Source organism: Euleptes europaea, chromosome 6 (genome assembly GCF_029931775.1).
Source record: "Euleptes europaea isolate rEulEur1 chromosome 6, rEulEur1.hap1, whole genome shotgun sequence".
Lineage (NCBI taxonomy): Eukaryota > Metazoa > Chordata > Lepidosauria > Squamata > Sphaerodactylidae > Euleptes > Euleptes europaea.
This window is the reverse complement of record NC_079317.1, coordinates 108,341,885-108,368,663: the sequence shown is the minus strand read 5'-3', so window position 1 is coordinate 108,368,663 and position 26,779 is coordinate 108,341,885. Positions and strand designations below refer to the sequence as shown.

The 26,779-nt window shown below is 43.7% G+C and overlaps 1 protein-coding gene across 1 annotated transcript in view; it reads left to right on the top strand.

Annotated features, from left to right (window-relative positions):
* CFAP65 (cilia and flagella associated protein 65) overlaps positions 1–26,779 on the top strand; it is a 144,682-nt gene that overhangs the window by 112,360 nt on the left and 5,543 nt on the right. Inside the window, exons 29-32 of the mRNA XM_056852046.1 lie at positions 1,964–2,178; positions 2,647–2,811; positions 15,115–15,396; positions 16,167–16,304. Coding sequence (XP_056708024.1) covers positions 1,964–2,178; positions 2,647–2,811; positions 15,115–15,396; positions 16,167–16,304 — 800 coding nt within the window. The remainder of the gene's footprint in view (positions 1–1,963; positions 2,179–2,646; positions 2,812–15,114; positions 15,397–16,166; positions 16,305–26,779) is intronic.

The window sequence follows — 26,779 nt, the reverse complement described above, 5'->3', positions numbered from 1 at the left end:
AATACTAGACAGACCTCTTCTTTGACTGCTTCAGTGGCTGAGTTTTCCCCTCACCACATGCTTTGGTTTGGCTGGCCACCTTAACATTTATGTAACTTTTAAAAAGTTAATTGTGCATAATTTTTTTTTAAAAGGCAGTTTTTTAAAGTTGCAAAACTGCTCTAGGGCAGGAGTGTCAAACATGTGGCCCACGGGCCGGATCCGGACCACGGAGGGTTTTTATCCGGCCCGTAGAACCAAGGCACCTAGTTCCCCTTTTCCCCCTCCCCTGGCCTTTTCTGGGCTTCCTGAGGCCCGTGCGTGGCCGGGAAGGAATAGAGAAAACTTCTGCCTGGTTAGGCCGGGCCGCTTTGCTGAGTGCGTGGCCGGGGGGGGAGCTCTTTCCTGGTTGCGCCGGGCTGCGAGGCCACTGGTGCGGTTGGGGATAAAGGGGGAGGGTGTTTCCTGGTTACGTGAGGCTCCTGGGGGGGTGGGGGGAGGCTCTTTCCCGGTCGCATTGGGCCACAAGGCTGCTGGCACAGCCGGTGATTAAGGGGGAAGCTCTTTCCTGTTTGCGCCGGGCCGCGAGGCTGCTGGCGCGGCTGGGGGTGGGAGGGAGTCTCTTTCCTGGCTGCGAGGCCACTGGTGTGGCCAGTGATTAAGGGGGAGGCTCTTTCCCAGTTTCGCCGGGCCACGAGTCTGCTGGCGTGGCTGGGGGTGGGGGGGGAAAGCTATTTCCTGGTTGCACAAGGCCGTGAGGCCACTGGTGTGGCTGGGGATAAAGGGGGAGGGTGTTTCCCGGTTGCACAAGGCCGCTGGCAGGAGTGAGGCTCTTTCTCGGTCGCATTGGGCCACAAGGCTGCTGGCGTGGACGGGGGTGGGAGGGAGTCTTTCCTGGCCGCGAGGCCGTTGGTGTGGCCAGCGACTAAGGGGGAGGCTCTTTCCCAGTTGCGCAGGGCCGTGAGTCTGCTGGCGTGCCTGGGGGTGGGGGGGAAGGCTATTTCCCGGTTGCGTTGAGCTGCGAGGCTGCTAATGCAGCCGGGGGTGGGGTGGGGAGGCCCTTTCCCAGTCATTCTGGGTTGTGGCGCCGCTGGCGCAAGTGGGGGTGGGAGGCTTTTGCCTGGACGCAGAGCCGCTAGCGCGGCCCGGGCTGAAGGGGGAGGCTGTTTCCCAGTCTTTCTTTCTCTGTCTCCCTCCCTCCTTTTTTTTCTTTCTTTCTTTCTTTCTTTCTTTCTTTCTTTCTTTCTTTCTTTCTTTCTTTCTTTCTTTCTTTCTTTCTTTCTTTCTTTCTTTCTTTCTTTCTTTCTTTCTCTCTCTCTCTCTCTCTCTCTCTCTCTCTCTCTCTCTCTCTCTCTCTCTCTCTCTGTCCCTCCTTTCCTTTCCTTCCTTCCTTCCTTCCTTTCATGACCCCGACACCCCTGCTCTAGGGAGAGTGAGAGGAGACAGTATGACAGCTGCCAGGCAATGTTCACCGCTAGCTTCTGTTTCCAATTGGCCATTTCCCCCTAAGTTAGGCTCTGGAGAAGGAGAATCATGTCTAACTGGAGTTCAGTTGTTAGAGATGTCTGAAAGCATTTGTTAGTCACACTCTCAGTGAATCTGTTATGAGTCCTGCTGATAAACTTGGGAGAAGCTCATGTCCTCGGTGTTGCCAAATGCCTCTGTGTCCTAGAGAATTCTGTTGAGCCCTCGGAATGGTATGCTTTGGGTTCTGTATTATTTAATCTTTAAAGTTTCAGAATGGATTGTGTGGTATGGGTGGGGTTGGTAGTTCTTACCCTAAAAGGATTAACAGCCTAATTCATAAGGAAATCAAGAGAAATGCAGAATATTGTGTGAAATAAAAAGAAACTCAACCCCACTCCTTTGCATATCCTCTCTCTCTTTTCCCCCTTTTCTCAAAATTGTTGCATTCAGGATATTTCTATTGGTTAGTTTCAGAGGAACCACTCAATAAAGAATGCCTTCAATTCCTTCCCAACAGACTCTTCCCCCCATTAAAAACAACAGCGTACCTAACCCCCCTGCCAGCCGTAGCCAGAGGAGACAAATGAGGCACAAAGAGGCCAGAAAGTTGTGGGCCAAGCCAGAGCCCCCCCTGCCCTTCCTCATGCACTTGGGGGTCACAGCCAGGTCTCACTCAGTTGATGATTTCCTGGACAACTTCTCTGGTGAATTGCCCCAGCATTTCCTCTACCGGTAAGACAAAAAAACCCTTTCCCGTTCCTCTGTAGCAAACTCAGCAGAAAGGATTTTGGCTCTCTATCAAAATATATAAACAGGATGCTGTTTGTTGCTAGTGTCTAACAGTACTACAGTGCATTTTGAAGGAATAAGGAAATAATAAATGTTGGGCAAATCATACTCTTGTGATTCTACTATTTGAAGGCTGTTTTACATGTTATTTTTTCTTAACATAGGTATGCTGTGGCTGGGAAAAGCAGTATGTGAGAATGTCCTGAAGGCCAAGTAACATGTTGCATGGGTGAAACCCCTATGCTACACAGGCTCAGACAAGTGAAACCTTCCATTTCACTCCTGTGATATGGGGAAATTTAGCAACTAAGCCACAGGACAATATCTGAGCCCCTTTTGTCTAGAGACATTGGTGCACTAACTGCGTCATTCAGTGCAGTGCTTTAATGCTCCTCACTTTCCTCTTTCCAGACAACTTAAAACAACAGCAGCACGAAATAATGCTTCAGATAAAACACTTCTCAGCAATAGCAGGAACAAGCAACGAACTGCATTGGCTCCAAGTTGGCAGGAACTAACAAACTGTTCAAAACAGGAGGCACAGCTAGTGACAGATGTGCTGTCTACGGTGATCAAGTGAGCAGCTTCTCCCCTCTCTGTCAGAATTTCTGTCTTACAAAAGGCAGAAGTATACCCAGAGTCATAGAACCATAGGGTTTGGAGGAGACATTTATCACATTTATCATGGTGGTCATGAAAATTTTTAATTACCCGGATATCTATTGGAAGTCCAACTCTGCTAAAAATGCAAGATCCAATAAATTCCTGACTTGTCTTGCTGACAACTTCATATTCCAGAAGGTGGACAGGGAAACAAGGGGATCTGCTATCTTTGATCTCTCACCAACAGGGAAGAACTGGTTGATGAGGTTAAATTAGTAGGCATGCTGAGTAGTAATGTAATCTTGGAATTTACAATCTTGGGGAAAGAAAAAACTGTACGAAGTCAGACATATAAATTGGACTTTAGGAGAGCAAATCTTAACAAACTTAAACATGCTGGGTAGAATCCCATGGTCAGAAATATTTAAGGAGAAAGGAGTTCAAGAAGGGTGGGAGTTGGTTTTTCCGGCGGAAGATGGCTGAAGAGCAGCTTAGGCGATCCTAGCTGCTCACAGCCCACCTTCTGTTTGGAAGACTGTAAGTAGTGACTCTACTTGAAATGAGAGTGGGGGGGGGGGGGGCGACAGCAGTGAAAGTGATTTAGCACCGTGAAGGGCTAATAGACTGTAAGCTACAAAACTATAAAGCTACGAGTAAATGAAGAACTGATCAACCAGGATTATAACTGGGAGAGTGAGTAGTGACTGACTCCGTGGTAGATAGAAGAGGGAGCAGAGCTGAAGGGCTGTTGAGCAAAGGCGGATGCCGCCGGGTGAAGAAAGATGTGGCTGACGGCTAGGGAGACAGGGCGAGTAGGGTGCCCGCAGTCAAGCGAGTGAGCAGGTGAGGGAGTGAGCAAGCGAACGAGTGCGGTGCTGCTGAGATTCACAAATGCTTGGCTGGGGATTTGGCCAGGTGCCAGCATGGAGCGCTGTGACTCTTGGGGCCAGGCTCTTGGAACTGAAAGTTGCTGACCCTGTGAGTGGTTTCAGGAGATGAAGGCCTGGCAGCCTCTTGTCCCTCCCCCCTACAGTATTGGAGACTAGTTTGGTCACAATTTGTAAGACTTTCTATTTTGACTGGTGTGGACTTCGTTTCGAGGCAGCACCATCGTTGCCCTTCCTTCTTTTCCTTTTCATCAGCGGAAGCTCATAATCAAAGAGAGACATGAACTTTACAGTTTGGAGCTATACTGCCATCTACTGGCCAACAATTATTAAAAAAGAACAGCCAATTTTCAGCAATTCTTATTGATTAACTCTCCTTTCACTCTCTTGCACTAACACTGTACCACCAGGTTTTAGTATATCTATTATTCGTATAGCTTATCTTTCTTATTTTCTGTATCTATACTAATCAGTTGCGAACATAACAGGCTTTTAATAATATTTTACTACCCCTACCAAACAAATATATTAACTTAGCTAACTTATTAAAATTTTAACTAAACCTATTATGAGATCCAATTTTTATTATTTTAGAATCATATTATGGTACTAGTGAAGCAATGACCCATTGATTATATTATATTCAGAGATTTTAGTGACTTTTATCTTGAATTCATTCTAGCAACTGTTTGCTTTCAATTGAGTTATTTGCAGTCATTTTTGTAGGCATATATCTGTTGTGTGTTAAGTGCCGTCAAGTCGCTTCCGACTCATGGCGACCCTATGAATGAAAGTCCTCCAGAATGTCCTATCTTTGACAGCCTTGCTCAGATCTTGCAGATTGAAGGCTGTGGCTTCCTTTATTGAGTCCATCCATCTCTTGTTGGGTCTTCCTCTTTTCCTGCTGCCCTCAACTTTTCCTAGCATGACTGTTTTTTCCAGTGACTCTTGTCGTCTCATGACGTGACAAATACGATAGCCTCAGTTTAGTCATTTTAGCTTCTAGGGTCAGTTCAGGCTTGATTTGATCTATAACCCACTGATTTGTTTTTTTTTGGCAGTCCACGGAATTCGTAACACTCCTCCAACACCACATTTCAAAGGAATCTATTTTCTTCCTATCAGCTTTCTTCACTGTCCAGCTTTCACACCCATACATAGTAATAGGGAATACAATGGCATGAATTAATCTAGTCTTGGTGGCCAGTGACACATCCTTACACTTCAAAATCTTTTCTAGCTCCTTCATGGCTGCCCTTCCCAGTCTCAATCTCCTTCTGATTTCTTGGCTGCAGTCTCCCTTTTGGTTGATGGTGGAGCCAAGGAATAGAAAGTCTTGAACAATTTCATTTTCCTCATTGTCAACCTTAAAGTTGTGTAATTCTCCTATAGTCATTACTTTTGTTTTCTTGATGTTCAGCTGTAGTCCTGCTTTGGCATTTTCTCTTTTAACTTTTAGCAGTAGTCGTTTCAAATCTTCACTATTTTCTGCCAATAATGTAGTGTCATCAGCATATCTCAAATTATTAATGTTCATCTTCGTGGCTTCTGTGCAGTCCCGCATGGGACTGCGCTTGTGCAGGCCAGCCGTGGAGAACTGACTAGAAAGCTTTTAGGAGCTTCAGAACGCCTGGAGCGCTCCCCCTCCCCCCCCGTCCCAGGCCGAGAGCAACGGTCCGCCCAACGGTCAGTTGACGGAAGGAGGAGGGGCGCTCCCCCCTCAGTTCTCTCTTCGCCGCCGTGGAGAGAGCACTAGCTTGGTTTCAGAGCGTCTTTTCTGTTACCTCAGAGAAAATTTCTCTTTAGGATTTTATTTCTTTTTTGCCAATATAATCTTATTTAACAACTGTGCCAAATGTAGAAATAGTATGGCACAAAACAGAGTTGCACTTACCTGTAACTGTTGTTCATCGAGTGGTCTTCTGTGCAGGCACGCATCCCTCCCTCCTTTCCCCGCTGTGGGCTACTGCTTGGTGGCTATGGTGGTCTTCCACGGCGGCGAAGAGAGAACTGAGGGGGGAGCGCCCCTCCTCCCTCCGTCACATGACCGTTGGGCGGACCGTTGCTCTCTGCCTGGGACGGGGGGGAGGGGGAGCGCTCCAGGCGTTCTGAAGCTCGTAAAAGCTTTCTAGTCAGTTCTCCGCGGCTGGCCTGCGCAAGCGCAGTCCCATGCGTGCCTGCACAGAAGACCACTCGATGAACAACAGTTACAGGTAAGTGCAACTCTGTTTTTCCTCCCTCCAATTTTCACTCCACCTTCATCTAAATCTAATCCAGCTTTCCTAATTATATGTTCTGCATATAGATTGAAGAGATAGGGAGATAAAATACATCCTTGTCTGACACCTTTGCCAATTGGAAACCATTCCGTTTCTCCATATTCTGTTCTAACTGTGGCCTCTTGTCCAAAATACAGGTTGCGCATCAAAATGATCAGATGTACTGGCACACCCATTTCCTTTAAAACCAGCCATAGCTTTTCATGATCCACACAGTCAAAAACTTTGCTGTAATCTATGAAACACAAGCTGATTTTCTTCTGAAATTCTCTCGTATGCTCCAGTAACCAGCGTATATTTGCAATATGATCTCTAGTGCCTCTTGCTTTTCTGAAACCAGCTTGAACATCAGGCATTTCTCATTCCATATATGGTAACAGCCTTTGCTGTAAGATTTTGAGCATCACTTACTCCCAGGACTGAAATGTCCATACATTCCATTTCTTGTTTAACAATTTCAAGCTTACCCTGATTCATGCTTCTCACATTCCATGTTCCTATTATATGCATCGAACAGCTTCGGACTTTCCTTTTGCATCTATTCATGTCAACCACTGAAAGTCCTTTCGGCTTTAGTCCAATCGCATCATTAAGAACAGCGCTACTCGTACTTGTCCTCTGCTCTACTCCAGTAGCAGATTGAGTGCCATCCGACCTGGGGGTCCCATCTTCCAGCACTATATCTTTTTTCATTTCGGATTGTCTCATCATAGGGTTTTCAAGGTAAGGGTTGGTCAGAAGTGGTTTACCAGCGCCTTCTTCTGCACAGTATTAACCAGGGTTAGCCGTAGTGGCACTGCCGTTGTCTAAGAAAGATCCTCCGCCAGTGTCACCTTCCACTACTGCTGCTGCCCAGTAGCTAACCTTCAGGGATTCCTCTGCCCCCATCCCCATTGGAACTGCCTGTTCTCTTCTGCAGATGTGGCCCTTAATCCCTTAAGGGGGTGGATGCATCTTCGTCTGGTGTCTCAGCTGTGACCATTCCGTCTTGAGTGACTCTGTTAGGAGTTTAGTCTCTTGATAGAGTCTAGACCCCTTACGGTATTGCTCTCGGCTTCCCTGACACACTCAACCCCCCTCACCACGTTAAGGTGTGCATCCAGAAGGGGGATATATATCTGTTAGTAGTATGAAAAAGTATCTGAACTTATCCAAAAGAAGACAGTCTCCAAGAATTATTGTAATGACAGGAGGTTCAGCTGAGGAACTACTAACATCTTTAGAGAAACTTCTTGAAATACCTGAAACTGGGTTGGAAGCCCCACCCCAACCGATAATGAAACCAAAGACAACTAAAAAAGCAAAGCAAAAAGAGTTACCAAATATGCATACATTTGACTTCATTCCACAGATAGATGAGTTGAAAGAATTTATGCAACATTTAATTTAAGATAATACAAAGAAATCAGAGGATAGAATACAAATGACCCTCTCAAGAATTGAAAAAAGATAGATGATAATGCAAAGGATATCAAAGCACTCAACAAAAACAGAAGGCCTTTGAAGAGGAATTGGCTGAACAAAGAGATACGCTGGAACTCCATGAGCTTAAGCATAAGAAATCAGAAGAATGGTTTGACCTTCAGGAGATAATAACCCATGAAAGCAACCTTAAATTTAGAGGCCTCTAAGAGCAATTTGAGACCCCTGACCTAGAGCAGGAATTACATGCTCTTCTTCAAGAACAATATGCACTACGAGATCACTTATTACAGATAGAGAAAATGTACAGAATAAATTCTTCATATGCCAGAAGAAAGAAAATACCCAGAGACATATTGGTTAAATTTACACACCAAAGAGTGAGAGATGAAATTCTTTGTGCGCAAAGAGATGATCCACTCACCTATAAAGGAAAAAAGATCCAAGTCTTTTCCAATTTACCGGCCAGTGTAATACAAAAAAGAAAACAATTTGATGAACTAAGAACTCTACTTCACCAAAAACAAATTCCTTTAGATTGTGCCTTATGCCTTATGGATTTCCTTACCCTCAGGGATGAGAATTGTAAAAATTAAGAAGAAGCAGATAATCTCATAGAAGAACTTTCCTTTCAACCATCGACATCTCCAAGTAGAAAACCTGAAGGCGCAGATCAACAGTCTCATGAACTACTTCAAGCATTAAAAATGCAGAAAAGACAAGACTTATTAGAGGTAGTCAAACAGCTTTCACAACTGGAGCCGTTGATCCCAAGAAAAGAGCAACAAGAAATAAAGTTCTTGTTAAATACCATTAAACAGATACTTTCCCTAGAATCGCTTCAGGTGGTTGAACAAGAACAGGATTCAGATCAAGTTCAACCCTTTGTGATTGAAGGAGAAGAACTAGAGGATGAAAGTTCCAAAGTAGATGAAGCGAGTGCCTTAAGTTAGGATGGATCAACTCAACATAACATCAATTAATATCCTGAATTTGCCAATTCAAAGGAATTTTTTCCAAAAACTTATGAAATTATCCTCAGATGTCATTTTCTTACAAGAAACCCACACAAAGCATAAATTCGAAGGACATCTTCAATGCAAGAGGATTAGGTTTGCTATATTCTTCATCATCATCTAAAAAAAGAGGTGTGGCCACTTACATTAAGGGTAATAAGTGGACGGTTCTCGACATTATAAAAGGTGAAAAAGGAAGATATTTAATCTTGCTAACGCAAGGCGCGAATGGAGAGAAGCTAACTTTTGCAAACATACGCTCCCAACAATGTGAAAGAAAAGTTCTTCAAGATTTTTGTTGACATTTTACAGGACTTTACAGGAGAAATAATGATTTTTGGTGACATGAATGGAGTAATGGATTTAAAATTGGATAAATCGGGGCAATCAAAAAGAAGTAAGCTACCAAAAATTGTTTTTAAATTTTTTGAAGACTGGAATTTAATTGATGCATGGAGGTATAAGCATCCCAAAGAAAGAGACTATACTTTTTATTCTAACAGACACAATACCTATTCAAGGATTGATATGGGTTGGATCTCCAAAGTTTGATTAGCAAATTAGATCAAGCAAACATTCTTTCTGGGACATTTGCAGATCACAAGCCTCCCCAGATTCTCTTTCATTCTGATTTGAACGGTCTTAGAAGATGGCTGTTGAATGATACCTTATTACTTTACAAGGATATAATGTTGCAGTGTCAAGGGTGAACTAAAAGATTTTTTAAATTCTAATAATACATTAGGAATGTCAGCAACAACATTATGGAAAACAAGCATTTAGGAGAGGAATGCAGCATCCTGCTTATTCCTCCCCTCCCTGCCCCCCCCCCCCGCGGGTGTCCCTGCTCAGGATTTCTCTTTTCCCCTGACATTGACAGCTCAGCCACATTGTCTCCTCCCTCAACCCCCCGGGTCTTTGTTGTTTTTGGGTGCCCCCGGGGCTGAGGAAGCGGTGACAGGAGGAAGTGAAATGTGGAGAAAAGGGCGGGCAGTCTTGAGCCTCTGGCCTGCTTTCTCGGAAGTAAGAGCTGCGGTGGGGATTTGCTCCCAAGGTAAAGCAGAGTGAATTGTAAACAACACCGCCTTTTATCAGTCCACAAGAATGGGAGGTTTTGCCTTGGATTTGCCGCTCTCTAGATGCACATTTCCCCCATCCATATTTCCAAATCTCAACAATAAGCCCCCCTGCAGAGTTGTGAGAATTTGGCTGGGGGAAATGTGCATCTAGAGAGCAGCAAATCCAAAACAAAACCTTCCATGCATAAATAGCCAACGAGAAACAATGGGAGGTTTTGCCTTGGATTTGCCGCTCTCTAGATACACATTAAGGATTGCCAGCTCCTCTTCATTCCAGTGGGCGGATGGGGGGACCCCTTCCAGATCCCATACCTCGGGACCCCTGACCCAATCTTCACCAAACTTGGGGGTTCTTGCAAGTAGGGTCCCTCAAAGCTACCCTGAAAGTTTGGGACCTCTACCTCCAAAAATGCCTTCTCCAGAGCCGCGGAAAGGTGCAAATGTGTTTTTAATGGCTTTAAATGGCCGAATTTATTCGGGAACGCTGAATTTCAAGCCGAATTCAGCCGAATCCAAATTGAACCGATTTTTTTCCCAACAGCCCTACAGCATTCCCCTGATCCAGCAAGATAGTAACTTTCTCAAAAAAGGAGATTAGATTGGTCTGACATGACTTGTTCTTGAGAAACTCATGCTGGCTCTTAGTAATCAGATCCATCCTTTCTAAATGCTCAAGGAGTGACTGATGATTTGCTCAAAAACCTTTCCCGGTATAGAAGTCAAGCTGATGGGTTGGTAGTTACCTGTGATGCGTGTCGTGCTGTTCAGATGACAGGCTCTTAGATTGTATCACTTACTGAGAAGTTATCTTATTCAGCCAGTCGAGTAAGCAGGACTCAACAACTTTACCTACTTTAAAAAAGCAAGTGTTTTTATTGATATACTTCTAGTAAAATATGTATAAATGCAGATTATCAAGTCTTTAACACTTCTATAAAAACTCTTGTGAAAGTACAATGTATGTAGTTACAATGTATGAAGTAAAAGCAAGCAAGTCTTACATACTATTCAGTTTCAAAATCCAACTTCTAAAATATAACAGTCAAATTATTCTGATTCAGTTAAAAGTATCTAATTCATAAAGTCTAGAGTAATGTATTTAAGCCAGTCAGCCTTTTCTTGAGAGCCTTTGGAAGGTTCTGATTTTCTGGGCTTACTATGGCTGTATTTATACTGTTTCAGACTCATTAAGGGTGTTGATTTTACCATCAGGAGGGATATCTTTCTCCCCACTTTCAGATAACATGAGCAGTGCAATAATGTCTTAGTTGCAGCTGTTCAGGTTCAGCTTCTCCCCATGACCAAATATGGGCTTCCTTTCCTTTCAGTCTATTTTGCTTAAAGTATAAACAATCATTTCTGATTCTTGTGGGTTATCCGGGCTGTGTAACCGTGGTCTTGGTATTTTCTTTCCTGATGTTTCGCCAGCAGCTGTGGCAGGCATCTTCAGAGGAGTAACACTGAAGGACAGTGTCTCTGAGCTCCATGATCACGCCATATACTCAATTTTCATACCATTCTCATCATCAGTACAATACGCATTAAATGAGACTACTTAGAAATCTACAATACAATATATAACTATATAAATCATAAAACACAATTATTGCTTACATTGTAACATTTAACCATCTGGTCAGTAGGAAACAGCCCTCAGCAAGGTTATAGAAAGCAAGAATCTTACTGCACTTATAGCCTTGAGGTTTTTTAGTAGACCTCCTCAAGGATAGCAGGATTTTTCTGCTCGAGATATGAGCAGCTGACAGCTGAATCAGAAAGGGTAATTTTAGATACACCTTTCTGGCAGATAGTGAAGAATAACTTTGTTCTTCTCTCTTCAAGGACAAGACCAGGGCAAGATAGTTAGCTCTTGAAAGAATTCAGACCTTGAGAGAATTCAGTCAGCCTGTTCTAAGGACATTTGCATTTTGCATGCTGTTGCCAGGCTTTTCATTACCTAAACCTCTACAGTTTGTGGTTCAGTTTTATATGTTGTGTTCAAGCTCTACATGGAATTAATTCTGCATATGTACACAAAATACCATAATTATGTCAGAGACCATGACACCTGGATCCTCCTTTTCCCCCTTCTTGAATATGGGGACAACATTTGCCCGCCTCCAATCTTCTGGCACCTTACCTGTTCTCCAAGACTTCTCAAATAATGGACAGAGGCTCAGAAATTACATCTGCAAGTTCTTTGAGTACCCTTGGATGCAATTCATCTGGCCCTGGGGACTTAATTTAAAGAAACTAGGTGTTTGTGCACTACCCCAATGCCAATCCTCGGCTGCAAATCCCTTCCCTTATCATGTGTTCTGTTTTTGCCATGTTGAGCACCGCTTCCCTCACAAGAAAAGACTGTTGAAAAGTAGGAATTGAGGAGTTCTGCCCTCTCTTCATCTCCTGTTATAATTTCACTTTCCGGTCCCTGCAATGGGCTTATCTTGTTCTTGTTCTTATTTTTACTCTATACATAGGAAAAGAACCCTTTTTTATGTTTAGCATCTCTTTCATACTGAACTTTAGCTTTCCTAACACTCTCCCTACAATCACTAGTAGAAAAGAGCAAGAGTCCAGTAGCACCTTAAAGACTAACAGAAATATTTTCTGGCAGGGTATGAGCTTTCGTGAGCCACAGCTCACTTCTTCAGATACAGCTAGAATGTGAATCCATCTGTCTTTAAGTAGAGGAGAGTGAATTCAGACAAGCATTAGTATGCAAATGTTAATAGTATGTAAATGTGAATAGCAGGCGGGATGGGATTAGGTGTGGTATGCAGAATAGTCTGTGATGTCCAGGGGAGAGATAGGGGTGGAGAAATCAGTATTGGTAATGAGCCATGAATGCAAGGTCTTTATTCAGCCCAGGTAAATGCATTGTCTTTAGTTTGAATATCAGCTGTAATTCAGCAGTTTCTCTTTCCAATCTCCCTTTGAAATTCCTTTGTAAGAGAACTGCTACTCTTAAATCTGCAACAGAATGTCCTGGAAGGTTGAAATGTTCACCCACTGGTTTTTGAATATTGTGGTTTCTGATGTCAGACTTGGGTCCATTTAATCTTTGTCTAAGAGACTGACCTGTTTGTCCAATGTAGATTGTGGAAGGGCATTGCTGGCATGTGATGGCATAAATCACATTAGAAGGTGAGCAGGAGTATGAACCTGAGAGTATGGCTGACATTGGTGGGTCCAGAGATGATGTTCCTAGAATCTATATGAGGACAAAGTTGGCACCTTGGTTTGTTGCAGGCCTTGGTGCCAGAGTTCTGTTGTCATTCTCTCTGGGCTTTTCTTGTAGTAAGTTGTGCCTGGGTATCACAACAGAACACCTCTGGTTGTCATTCTCTCTGGGCTTATCTTGTAGTAGGTTGTGCCTGGGTATCACAACAGAACACCTCTGGTTGTCACTTATAGCTCCCAACTAAAACCAGTCCAACGTATTATTAAGGACCTAAAACCAACGCTGGATTGTGACACTTCCCTTGCTGAAGCACTGGGGGGGGGGGCATCCCTTTCTTGCTTACAGACAGCCGGCTAACCTAAAACAACTTCTCGCCCATGATGATAAACTACTTAACAGGAACATGGACTCTGGCACCAAGGCCTGCAACAAACCAAGGTGCCAACTTTGCCCTCGTATAGATTCTAGGAACATCATCTCTGGACCCACCAATGTCAGCCATACTATCTCAAGTTCATACTCCTGCTCATCTTCTAATGTGATTTATGCCATCACATGCCAGCAATGCCCTTCCACAATCTACATTGGACAAACAGGTCAGTCTCTTAGACAAAGATTAAATGGACCTAAGTCTGACATCAGAAACCACAATATTCAAAAATCAGTGGGAGAACATTTCAACCTTCCAGGATATTCTGTTGCAGATTGAAGAGTAGCAGTTCTCTTACAAAGGAATTTCAAAGGTAGATTGGAAAGAGAAACTGCTGAATTACAGTTGATATTCAAACTAAAGACAATGCATTTACCTGGGCTGAATAAAGACCTTGCATTCATTGCTCATTAAAAAGGTAAAGGTAAAGGTCCCCTGTGCAAGCACCGGGTCATTCCTGACCCATGGGGAGACGTCACATCCTGACGTTTTCTAGGCAGACTTTGTTTGTGGGGTGGTTTGAAGTTGCCTTCCCCAGTCATTTTCCCTTTACCCCCAGCAAGCTGGGTACTCATTTTACCGACCTCAGAAGGATGGTAGGCTGAGTCAACCTTGAGCCGGCTACCTGAAACCGACTTCCGTCGGGATCGAATTCAGGTCGTGAGCAGAGCTTTTGACTGCAGTACTGCAGCTTAACACTCTGCGCCACGGGGCTCCTCATGGCTCATTATCAATGCTGATTTCTCCACACCCATCTCTCCCCTGGACATCACAGACTATTCTGCATACCACACCTAATCCCATCCCGCCTGCTATTCACATTTACATACTGTTAACATTTACATATTAATGCTTGTCTGAATTCACTCTCCTCTACTTAAAGACAGATGGATTCACATTCTAGCTGTATCTGAAGAAGTGAGCTGTGGCTCACGAAAGCTCATACCCTGTCAGAAAATATTTTTGTTAGTCTTTAAGGTGCTACTGGACTCTTGCTCTTTTCTACTACTGCAGACAGACTAACACGGCTACCCACTGTGAATTACCTATAATCACTAGTTATTTATTTATATTCCTCTTTGGTTATAAGGCCCTTTTTCCACTTCCTAAATGAGTCTTTTTTATTTCTCAACTGTTCAAAAAGCTGTTTATGGAGCCACCCTGGCCTCTTTAGGCTCCTCCCATTTTTCCTTCTCATAGGAATGGTTTATGATTGCACCTTCAGTATTTCATTTTTAAGAAACTCCCACCCTTCTTGAACTCCCTTCTCCTTAAGTATTTCTGACCATGTGATTCTACCTGGCATAAGTTTAAGTTTGTTAAAATTTGCTCGCCCGTATGTCTGACTACGTACAGTTTTTCCTTTCCCCAAGATTGTAAATTCCAAAATTACATGGTCACTACTACCCAGGGTGCCTACTACTCATCAACTAGTTCTTCCCTGTTGGTGAGCATCAAATCTAAAATAGCAGATCCCCTTGTTTCCCTGTCCACTTTCTGGAAAAGGAAGTTGTCAGCAAGACAAGTGGTCCATCCACTACAGCATGCTGACTTTCTGAGACAAAATAATCTAGTCCAGATTCCGGCCAGAAGAAAAAATCCTTATTGTTGGACGGGTTTGGCTATAGACGATCCTTCCTTCCTGTAGGAGGACTTTATTTGCCACATTATAAACTGTATAATCGAGGTAGTTATATGGTAAATATGCTTCTTGAGTCCTACTCTTGCCTCATGAATGGGTGATCATTCCCCATGAAGTCTCACTGTAACAAATATTATTGGGATGTACTGTGTGCCATTTAAGACTATATCCCAGGGATTTTTCTACTCTGTCCCTTTTCTGACGCACACTGAAGTAGCCCTCGGGGTATATTTATTTATCCTGGCTTCCTGGACTTGGAGGCTAAGGTCAATGACATGACAAACATGGCCCATCCCTGTGTCTCATTCTAGTGTTACCTTCCGTCCTGATATTGTAGGGGCTTGCTGGAGGAGACCCAGTTTCATGAGGCAGTGATGAGAAGTATTGCAGAGCCCACACCTTACTTCTGCCAGTTCTGGAGTGAGGAGTCTGCAAAGCTGCAGGACAAGAAACAGAGTTCTGGTACCTCCCCTACCACTCCTTCCCCAGAGGTCAGGAGAGGAGAGGAAGACACTCAGAGAGAGGAGGTATCTCCTTCAGGGACTTCAGATGCTGTAGAGAGCCTGAGTGTCATCATTCGCAAGGAACACTTCCGGGAGGAGAGAGAAACCATTCTCAGGTAACCAAAAGAGATCACTGGGCTCACCTTTGAGGAGGAGTTGCCAGCCATATTCTGAGGCTAATATTCCTGCAAGACAAAACAGAACAGAAACATGTCTACAGAACCATATGAGAAGTGGGAAGGCTAATTGCCAGCTTGCCGTGTTCCCCTCTCCCTCCCATGGCTCATAGAAACTGAGAATAGCTATACATGGACAATAATGTATTCGGTCCATATGCCTTTCCCCCTGTTACTTTTCCCCACAGAAGTGAAAGGGGCCTCTTTACTCTTATTGAAGAAACAAAGGAGCTGCAGTCAGCAAATAGTTGAGGGAACGGATAAAGCGTGCTCCCCTTCTTCACAAGTGCCAGGGAATGGATTTTGCCCCCATCTTGACTATATCTCTGGTGGCAGCTCCTTTGCCTTACTTTCTGTCATAGAAGTGAGTACCTCCCATCAATGCTACAGGGGAAAGTGAATACAGTCCATCATGGTGGTAACCACTGCTCCTTTGATACTGTAGGTGGTCCCAGGAGAGTGTGAAAAGTCAAAGGGTCTCTTTGTGCCTCTCCTCTCCTCCACGAGTTCATATAGATTACATATGTAGACTGAGCCATCTTTTCCAGACCAGTGTGTTCCTGGCTGGTTAGATCTGGGCTTGCTCTTTTCCACTGTAGTAGATGTGCATCTTATAAAGGAGATAAATGTACCACAGTAGCATCCTGTGATCATATTGGAAGATACCAGCTTTGCTAGCCAGGGGGAACTGAAGTGTTTTTTCTTCCAAGGATGCCGGCATATGCAAATCTGACAGAAATGGTACTCGACAATACCATCCAGAACATTCTGGTGGAGGCCAGTCGTGGCGAGGTGGTGCTGACTGCAAGACCCAGAATCATCGCACTCCCTCCTCTTCTCTGCCAAACGTAAGTGGACGGGGGGTACAGGCTCTGGAAGTAAAAGCTACACTTACAAATTAATGTTAGATTTGAGTATGAGGTTAGGGCAAAGGAAAGGGGGACTTGGGTGATGCCCATTTCAGCAACCATGAACACTGTTAATGTGTGGCAGAAATGTTCTTCCATCTTTTCTCTTGCTGCCTGGCTGGTTCTCTTTTTTACTGGACTCGCTGCAGTTTGCTTGGGAGCCCAGGGGGAAGGGGTCTCAAGGGGAGTGGATGAGTGTGGGCAGCCAGAGGAGGATGATCAGAGGTCTGGGGTAGCAAAAGCAGTAAGGCATTGACGATTGCACTGAACTTGGAGAGTGCTCTGCCATTACAGCTCCTCCATGAAGGACCAGGATATATCGACCAGAATACAAGATTTTCCTGGCAGCTCCTGCAGTAGAAAGAAAGTCAGGACAGGATACGAGGAATGCAGGTATTCTTTTTTCTGTATTGTTGACTCTGAATGAATGAATGAATGAGTGAATTTATTTACAGCAAGAGCCAGCACAACTCATCCAATTACAACCTAGAAAAGAGTAAGATATCGCTTGTTTAAAAATATTGGAATTTAAAAAACAGTTAAAACCAATAAATTATCAGTTAAAATTAACCAATCCCAATGTTAACCTTATTCATCTTTCTCATACGAATTGTTGACTCTGAATCACAGGGCTTTACTGAGGTCTGTTTTATATAGGTAGAGTACATTCAGTCTGAGGGGTATTCTTCACGGTGGATTTTGCTTCGGTTTCGAATTGGAGCAAACAATAAACCGATTTAAATAGCTTTTTCATGGCAGCGCAGATTCTCCCCCCATCCCGAGGCATTTTCAATTTTTCACAGGAGAAACAGCGCACTTCTCTGCACTGCTTACGTCTGCTGCCGCTCATGACTCACCGCTCCAAATCCGCCTAATCCCGCCCACTCTTCCCATGATCCTGTGTGTGTGTGTTTTTTGGGGGGCATCCTGAGAGCAGCACATCCAAGCTAAAACTCCCGTCACCCTTCTGAAGAGAGGCTGCCAGTCTGCTCTGGGTCTCCCTCCAGCTGGTGCGATCCTATGTGTGTGTGTGTTGTGGGGGGACGTCCTCAGAGCGGCAAATCCAAGCCAAAACCCCCATCAGCCTTCAGAAGAGAGGCTGCCAGTCTGCTCTGGGTCTCCCTCCAGCCTGTGCGATCCTGTGTGTGTGTGTGTTGGGGGGGGGCATTCTGAGAGCGGCAAATCCAAGCCAAAACTCCCATCACCCTTCAGAAGAGAGGTTGCCAGTCTGCTCTGGGTCTCCCTCCAGCTGGTGCGATCCTATGTGTGTGTGTGTTGGGGGGGGGGGTATCCTGAGAGCGGCAAATCCAAGCCAAAACCCCCATCACTCTTTTGAAGAGGGGCAGCCAGTCTGCTCTGGGTCTCCAGCCGGTGCGATCCTATGTGTGTGTGTGTTGGGGGGGCATCCTGAGAGCGGCAAATCCAAGCCAAAACCCCCATCACCCTTCTGAAGAGGGGCAGCCAGTCTGCTCTGGGTCTCCCTCCAGCCGGTGCGATCCTATGTGTGTGTGTGTTGGAGGGGGCATCCTGAAAGCAGCAAATCCAAGCCAAAACCCCCATCACCCTTCTGAAGAGGGGCAGCCAGTCTGCTTTGGGTATCCCTCCTGCCGGTGCGATGCTGTTAGAGTGGCAACTCCCCCAGCCAATCACCGTTCTTGGGGGAGGAGAAAGGAGACGTCCCGGGGAGCGAAGCAAACATTTTTTCATGGGCATCCGAGCAACAAGACGCTCTTCTACTGGAAAGTACGGCTCAGAAGTGGTTTGGATTGCCTCTCTTTTAACCCGGCTTATTTTGCTCAGTGGGGGAAAACACGGATCTGGAGTGAATAACCAAAATTTGCCTCTGACGCAAATCAGCATCGAAACAGCAGCAAATCTCCGTGAAGAATACCCCACATAGTGGGGACCGGGCTGCCTTAGCAGCATTACAGGCCCCCCAGGCAAAACAGCGCACTGGGGCCCCCTACCTACAAAACCACTTACAGGAATAAAAATGTAAATGGTTGATAAAATTAAAGATATATTTAATGATACTTGCAACAAAATCAGTGTTTAAACATTAAAAAAACATGCTGTAAAGCAAAGACTAATCAACGCAAACGTTTGAATAATATAATGTGAGCCTTGAAAAACACAAAACTTTCAACGTATACATGATACTGTAAGGTAAACCATACAGACGGAGATGGCACAGTGTGAAATTACTATGAATTAATTATTATTAATCAAGTGTTCTTCACAAACATTTGCGACATTTCTTTGCAGAGAATCGCTTTATAATTGGCTTGAAGTCAATTGTTTTCAAGATGTCATTTTCCATACACATGAGTGAAAACCAGTTCAAATGCTGATGCCCCACTGTACTGTGAAGCTGATTTTTTATAAGATTCAATTAACATTAATATTGTTCATTATCTTTAGTAAAACACATGCTAAATATGCATTTTCCAATAACAGATATTTATAGGTTAGTATAGTATTTATTTATTCAGTGACAGCAACTCACAGCATACATAGATACAGAGCATAGGGCCCCTAGCCTCGTGGGGGCCCCAGGGAACTGCCCAGCATTCCCATATGCATTAAGATGGCCCTGGGTGGGGATGAAATAGGTAGGAAATGAAAAGGAAACTTTTTCTTTCAGAGATGTCAGTTCTGCCGAGTCCTGCGACGGACTGCCCCAGCCTTTTGTAGTGCCGCTGAGCTGTATCTCGAGTGAGATGAAGGAATCTGATGGGCAGCGGCATGTCACCTTGCCCTCTTAGGAGTCCGATGTACTCTGACACCATCCAAGGACAGTATCTGTAGCAGTCTAGCCTGTGTGTGAGTCTTAGCCCCCCTAGACAGCTGTCTCCTCGGTCAAAGGAGAAATAACTTGCAGCAGAACTGTGATGTGGACCCTGCCTTTTACAGTAATAGTGGGAGTGCGGGGGGGGGGAGGTTGTATCCCTGCTGTCTTCAGAATCTGATTCAATTTTGCAGCAAAGCAAGATGGTTCCAGTTGTGGTGGATGACGAGGTTTTTCTGAAATGAAGATAACCGCCTTAATCTCTGCACGTCTTCTTGTGTTAGTGTTCAAGTTTTCTTCCAGCAGGGGGCAGTACAGGCTTCGAGTCTAATCTGGCAGGGATGTGAATCCAGCAGGAGACAGCGCAAAAGGGTATTTTCCTTGCTGGTGATATAATGTAATGTGTCAGCCAAATATGCAAGCCACAGAGCCATGTAGAACCCTAGGAACCGAAAATCTGAGTCATACAGGCTTGGAGGTAAGCCAGCTGCAGTATCTACCACATGCTCACCGTGCAGCTGACCAAAGGGACAGGACATTTATGAAAAGACCCATTCGTCCTTTCTGTCTTTTCTGGCCTCCAACAGCCAGAGGTTTGTAAACACTGAACAGGAAGTTCTACCATGTTGCAGCATGGGGGGGTGGGGAAAGCGAAACCAGCACAACATACATTTGCCACACATCAGAGCCTTTGCAGCAGCACCATCATAGTTCACTGTTCTGTAGGTTTATAGACAGCACCAAAATACACATATTAAACTGTTCAACCTGCATCCTGCATAGATCTCTTTTAGTTAAAGACCCTGCTCTTAAACTTGCAGAAACATCTGTATTTCACTGTTGAAGGTATAGGGCAGATACCTTCTTCTGAACAGATGTTTTGGGGAGGGGAGAATGGACTGGGGCAAATAGTGGTACCGAGGCTGGAAGTCCTAGAACGTCCTAGACAAACTTCAAATTAACAAGTCACTGGGACCAGACGGTATTCATCCTAGAGTTCTTCAAGAACTCAAATGGGAAATTGCTGAACTCCTAACAATGATATGTAACATGTCCCTTAGATCAGCCTCTGTACCAGAGGACTGGAGAATGGCCAATGTAACACCTGTTTATAAAAAAAAAGGTTCCGGGGGGACCCAGGAAATTACATGCCAGTTAGCTTAACGTCTGTTCCAGGTAAATTTATGGAAAGCATTATTAAAGATAGAATTGTCAAGCATATTGAATGGCAAGCTCTGCTGAGCAAAACCCAACATAGCTTCTGTAAAGATAGGTTCTGTCTCACTAACCTTTTAGAGTTTTTTGAAAGTGTCAATAAGCATGTGGACAGGAATGAGCCTGTGGGCATTGTGTATTTGGATTTCCAAAAGGCTTTTGACAAAGTCCCCCACCAAAGCAAACTTCATTGTCATGGGATAAGAGGACAAGTCCTCTTATGGATTCAGAGCTGGCTGAAAAATAGGAAACAGAGAGTATGAATCAATGGCCAGTTCTTCCAATGGAGGGATGTGAGCATTGGGGTCCCTCAGGGATCTGTGTTGGGACTGGTGCTTTTCAACCTGTTCATCAATGACCTGGAGTTGGGGGTGAACAGCGAGGTGGCCACGTTTGCAGATGACACTAAATTATTTAGGGTGGTTAAAACAAAATTGGACCGTGAAGAGCTCCAAAAGGATCTCTACAAACTGGAAGAATGGGCATTAAAATGGCAAATGAGATTCAATGTGAGCAAGTGCAAAGTGATGCATACTGGGGCAAAAAAAAAAATCCCAATTTCACATATACAGTGCTGGGATCTGTGCTGGCAGTGACAGACCAAGAAAGGGATCTTGAGGTGGTAGTGGATAGCTCGATGAAGATGTCAACTCAGTGTATGGCTGATGTGAAAAAGGCAAATTCCATGCTGGCCATAATTAGACCAGGGGGCTAGAGCAACTGCCCTATGAGAAGCGGTTAAAACGCTTAGGGCTGTTTAGCTTGGAAAGAAGGCGCTTAAGGGGAGACATGATAGGGGTCTATAAAATTATGCATGGTATGGAGAGAGTGGAGAGGGAGAAGCTTTTCTCCCTCTCATATAATACTAGAATGCGGGGTCATCTGCTGAAGCTGGAGGGCGAGAAATTCAAAAGAGATGTATTTCTTCACACAGCACATAGTTAAATTTTGGAACTCCCTGCCCCAGGATGTGGTGATGGCTACCATCTTGGAAGGCTTTAAGAGGGGAGTGGATATGTTCATGGAGGAGAGGGCTATTCATCGCTACTAGTAAAAATGGATACTAGTCATGATGCAAACCTATTCTCTTCAGGATCAGAGGAGCATGCCTATTAGGTGCTGTGGAACACAGGCTGGACAATGCTGCTGCAGTTGTCTTGTTTGTGGGCTTCCTAGAGGCCTCTGGTTGGCCACTGTGTGAACAGACTGCTGGACTTGATGGACCTTGGTCTGATCCAGCATGGCATTTCTTATGTTCTTATGTACTAAAGGCTTTCTCCTGATGGGAACAAATTCCGTAGATAAAATTATGAACCATGTGGGAGAAGTGGTTTGTTTTGACTAAAAAAGAAGAAGAAGAGTTGGTTTTTATATGCCGACTTTCTCTGCCACTTAAGGGAGAATCAAACCGGCTTACAATCTCCTTCCCTCCCCCTCCCCACAACAGACACCCTATGAGGTAGGTGGGGCTGAGAAAGTGTGACTGGCCCAAGGTCACCCAGCTGGCTTTGTGTGTAGGAGTGGGGAAACAAATCCAGTCCACCAGATTAGCCTCCGCCGCTCATGTGGGAGGAGTGGGGAATCAAACCCGGTTCTCCAGATCAGACTCCACCGCTCCAAACCACCATTCTTAACCACTACACCACGCTGGCTTTAAAAACATCCTTTTTAAAGGGCATGTCTCATAATTTTAAAGCTAGTGACCACACATCCCCCTTTTTACTATAAGGTATTTAAGAAACATGCTCTTACAGAGGAATTCCTGTAAACTAGGATTGGGCAGAGGTTTTTTTTTTTTCTTTTTTGTCAGAGCTGCAGGGTCCGGGTATTCCAAGAATGAGTAGAGTTTCTGGAAATCAGAAAGCTGGTGAAGAGTTAGGGTAGTGCTATCTTCAAAACGCAGGGGGCACTGGGCAGCGAAGACTCTGTGACTTCTGAGTGAGTCAGGAGCTTTAGGAGATCGGGCCATGGCTCAGTCTGGTGTCTGCCGATAAATCTGGAAGTGAAATACGTGGAATGAAGCTAATTTTAGTTCAGTGGTATTGAATTTGTTGTAATCCAGGTACTTTTCTTTGGTAGGCATATGTAGAAGGGCTGCTGTTGTTGTTTTTTCCTGGACCTTTTTATCCACCTGCAAATCAGGGGCAACAGCTCTATTTATTGAGGGATATTTATACCCCACTTTTCTCCCCGAAGAGGACTCAAAGTGGCTTACAGCATTACTCTCCCCTCCTCCATTCCCCCCCTCAAAATAATAATAATAATCCTGTGAGGTCTCTTAGACAGAGTGACTAGCTCAAAGTCACCCATCAAACTTCCATGACTGAGTGGGGATTTGAACCTGGGTCTCCCAGATCCTAGTCCAATGCTGTAATCACTACACCACACTGGTTCTATTTAGCAGCATGGTTCTTTTCTGGTGGTAAATGCAGAAAACGTGAAAAGATGCTCAGGCACTGAAGCCAGGACAGGCTCTTTATCAAGTGCAGTTCCTTCCTCTTCATCTGTAGAAGAGAAAAGGCCTAACTGTGAATATCATGTAGTGTGACACCTAAGCATGTATACTACAGAGTAAATCTCATTGAGTTTGATGGGCCTTAATGGCTTCCTATCATGGAAGGGTATCAGAAGAGCATTAGCCATCATAGCTGTTCCTGTTGAGAACAGTGTCACATATTGATCTGCTTGTCGTGTACCTGATAAAAGCACAGAAGCCCTGATAGACAGAAAAAGAGGCAGGCCTGTTCTCACTGTCCAAAACGACAAAAATCTGCAATGCCTTAGAGAGTAGAATCAGGGCGGGTTGCTTTAGCGCGCATCCCAAGTGATTTTTCCCCTTTTCCCTTTTTATGCACGGGGCAAACTCACTCAATGTTGTATTCTCTTGTCCAAAGAGCATAAGAATGCATTGGTGATTTTTTCTTGTTACGTAATTATGTGCTCACGTTACACATGAGAGTGTAAAAATGTTGCCCATTAGTATGGATAAATAGATGTTGAAAATGTGTTAAGGGTTAATTGATATACAGCTACATTATCTCCAGCTACATTTTGGAATTACTAACAGGAATCTTGTGACACTACAGACATTTTTATACTAGCATAAACATCAGGTGCATTTGATGAGTTCTCACTTAGCAGATATCTATGATATCCTATTTCCTACCCCCTATACAATAACATATAAATGACTGCCTAGTCTGGCCACGCTACATGCATTTGACAAAGTGGGCTCTAGTTTGCGAAACATGCTAGAATACAAATGTGTTAAAGTCTTTATAGTGATACAAGACTGCTGTTTGTTTTTGCTGCAACAGACGAACACGGCCCACTCTTCTGAAATTTTTGAATTATTTCTTAATGAGAGTTACATGACTCATTAATCCAGAATTAAGGGAGGGAGATTTCATGACATCTAATAACTTTTCTTCCTTCTGATACTCTGTCCATTTTACAGATTCTGTATAATGACCCAGGAACCAAATTCTGAGTGTTCTTATCTGTATGTTTTGTCTTGTTAATCAATGGGGGAAATGACACAAATAACTGAACTAGTGTCCAGAGTTAAACTTACATTTGCTTTAGGATACTGATCCTTCATAGTCTTAGACACACAGACAATGTAAAGAAGTTTTGGAAGCCTGTGGCTTGATGTTATGAAAAGTAGTGTAGCCCAGCTGCCTGAAGGAAGAAATTCCTGTCCCTTTAATGGAGTGTTAATGGGATGTCATTTACCAAGTGATGTTATTTGCACCTCCTCCATGCCATGAAAAGCTTCAGCTGTCTATTTCTGCACATTTAACCTCTATTAAAGAAACATGACATTTTTCTCCAGGCAACCATTCCAAAAATACATAGCATCTCTTCACAGCTAGAAAAGAAGTCATATTTTTGCATCTACTATGGGGACATGCCTGAATATTGCAGTCCTGCACCAGAGCATGCAGTATTTCAGTATGCAGGTGATAATATACAATCTGGGACTCATCACCCCCCCAAAAAAAAGTACAGTGACTATTCTAAGCATATTAGAATTTTGTTGAGAAAGTCCAGACGTGTTCATCATTTTCTGTTATTCACAATCCCAATGTGAAAGGGTGCCTCAAGACCATCTAGGCCACTGACAAAAGACAACATTTCTTTAACCAAATGAGATGATCAGGCATCACACTCTGTTAGGAACTTGGCCTATCTTCCAACTGCTTTCTTTAGCTTTCCTAAAATTACCATTGTTGGCCTTGTTTGAAGTGTATGTGCAGACATTCAGGACTTTTTGGCAAATCACCACACAAAAGTTTGGGGCACAGTCATCCTTCTTCCACTTTGTGGCTGGAAAAACTGGTTTTACCAGCTATGGATTATGCTGGCAAAATCTGCTTAGGTATACAGGAAGCTCTGAGCAAAACCCCCCCCCCCCCCATACACCACAGATTCCCCAATGAAAACATCTCCTTCCAGAGAATCACGAAAAATGTAGCAACCACCTCTCCCGCTGTACCATTCACTCCCCAAGCAGCTCCTTTTCTTTTGCAGAACTGGAACAAACATCTTCCCCATAACTTTAAAAAAAGGAACAGAGTCTATTCCTTATAGCAGTAAGGTTCATTTAAATGCTGTTGTAATTTGATCACTTCAGGATTGAGGTTAATAGTCAGCATTTTTAAACGATCACGTGCAAGCAAAATCTGACCAGAAATAAACCCCAGATCCTTCTTGGCTGCCTGCCTATAAGTAAAATATTTAAGGTAATTTTCACAACAATAAGTACACTTAATCAAGGGTCATTTTCATTAAATTATAATAATTAACATTCTTGCTTTTCATAAGAAATAATAAAGGCAAATCTGCTAGATGTCTGAAAATCCCATAGTAGAAATGCACACACACAAATGTTTGCCTCAAACTAGCTCTTCAGATCTCCAACCAAGCCTCAAAGAGAAGGTACAATATTAATATTCTTGGTGCTCCATATAAATTACTTGTCCATTGAAAATCCAAGATGGCGACTCTCAGTTTTAAAATGGCAGCATGAGTTTTGGGCATGAGCACCACCATCTTTTGCTGATGAATTTCAAAAGGCTGATATTTTGGATTCCTCCTCAACAACCGATTCAATAGTTCATTTAGAAGTAGAACAAAGTCCCAGTGACAGGTTGGATTGGAGCTTTTTTTTGTTTATTTGTACATTTATCATGTAAGCAGTGTTTTTCTGTCAGTTTCTCTTTCAGCAACTCCCAATATGGAGTCCCCAAACTATTCCCCCCCCCATCTTTTTAGTTTAAAAAGTAGTTCTAGGGTTCTGTGCCGAGGTCTGGGTGGATGATGGCAAAATTGACTGAAAAACCTTGACCACTGTTGTAATGAAAACATCACCTAATTGGATTCTGGATAATATATTCAAGATTTGGTACAAAATTAAATCAAATGAACCATATCATCTACCAAGTTGTCTTTTTGTGGAACTTGGGTAGGAAGCCTGTTCTTATCTGGGAGGAGAATTTCACCATGGGCAGCTCGCTCTCTGGGCGTGGTTCCTTCTCACCGCTACCAGAAGAGACCTGCATTTAGTGTGTTTTCCACCCAACAGCAATAAAACATACGAGGGAGAACTGTGCATTGTCTGGGCCAGGTGTGATCTTTATTTTAATACCTGCTGATTCTCTCCATTGTCTGGTTTCCTTTAAAAAGGAGGAACAAAAGCAGCAAATGTGATCACCTGGTATGAGGCTGCTGCTCCCAGCCCTATTATGGTGCCCTTCCTTGGGCAATTGGAACATCAGGGTCCAACTGTGGCTACTGGGAGAGGCTTTCTGGTTCTTTGGAAGGGACTCCAGGAGGAGCAGTAGTAACAGAACAAGGACCGCTGAGCTTCTTTGAAGGCATTTTTAGAAATTGCATGTTTAGGTACCATGATCACAGTATATAACTGAGAAAGAACATCCAAACGGCAAGCCATTTATCCCAGTTATATAACATGTTTTATGTTATTCATGATAGTGCCAACCAAAACCAGTACCAAGTAGATTTTCTTCTTCTGTTTACAAAGTCAAAGCTGGAGGTTTGTAATATGCTTATGTCCTGTATTGTATGGTTCAGTTTATGTTTCGCAAAATATATTTGCCATCAAAAACATGCAGCCTTTTGAGTTCCCATTAATGAAAACTGCAATAATTCTGTTGCTGCTATCGCCACACAAGGTAAATTACAGTTACAAGTTAAATGAATGTGATCCAAACTATCACTTCAAAGAGAATAAAATATAGTACTGATGCACTGGAAATATACAGCCACCGCATGCTCTTATGTGTCACTAATCATCCTCAGTTTCCCTATCTATAAAATGGGAATAATGGTGATATACCTCACAGACAAGACATACACAAGAGCCCCATGGCGCAGAGCAGTAAGCTGC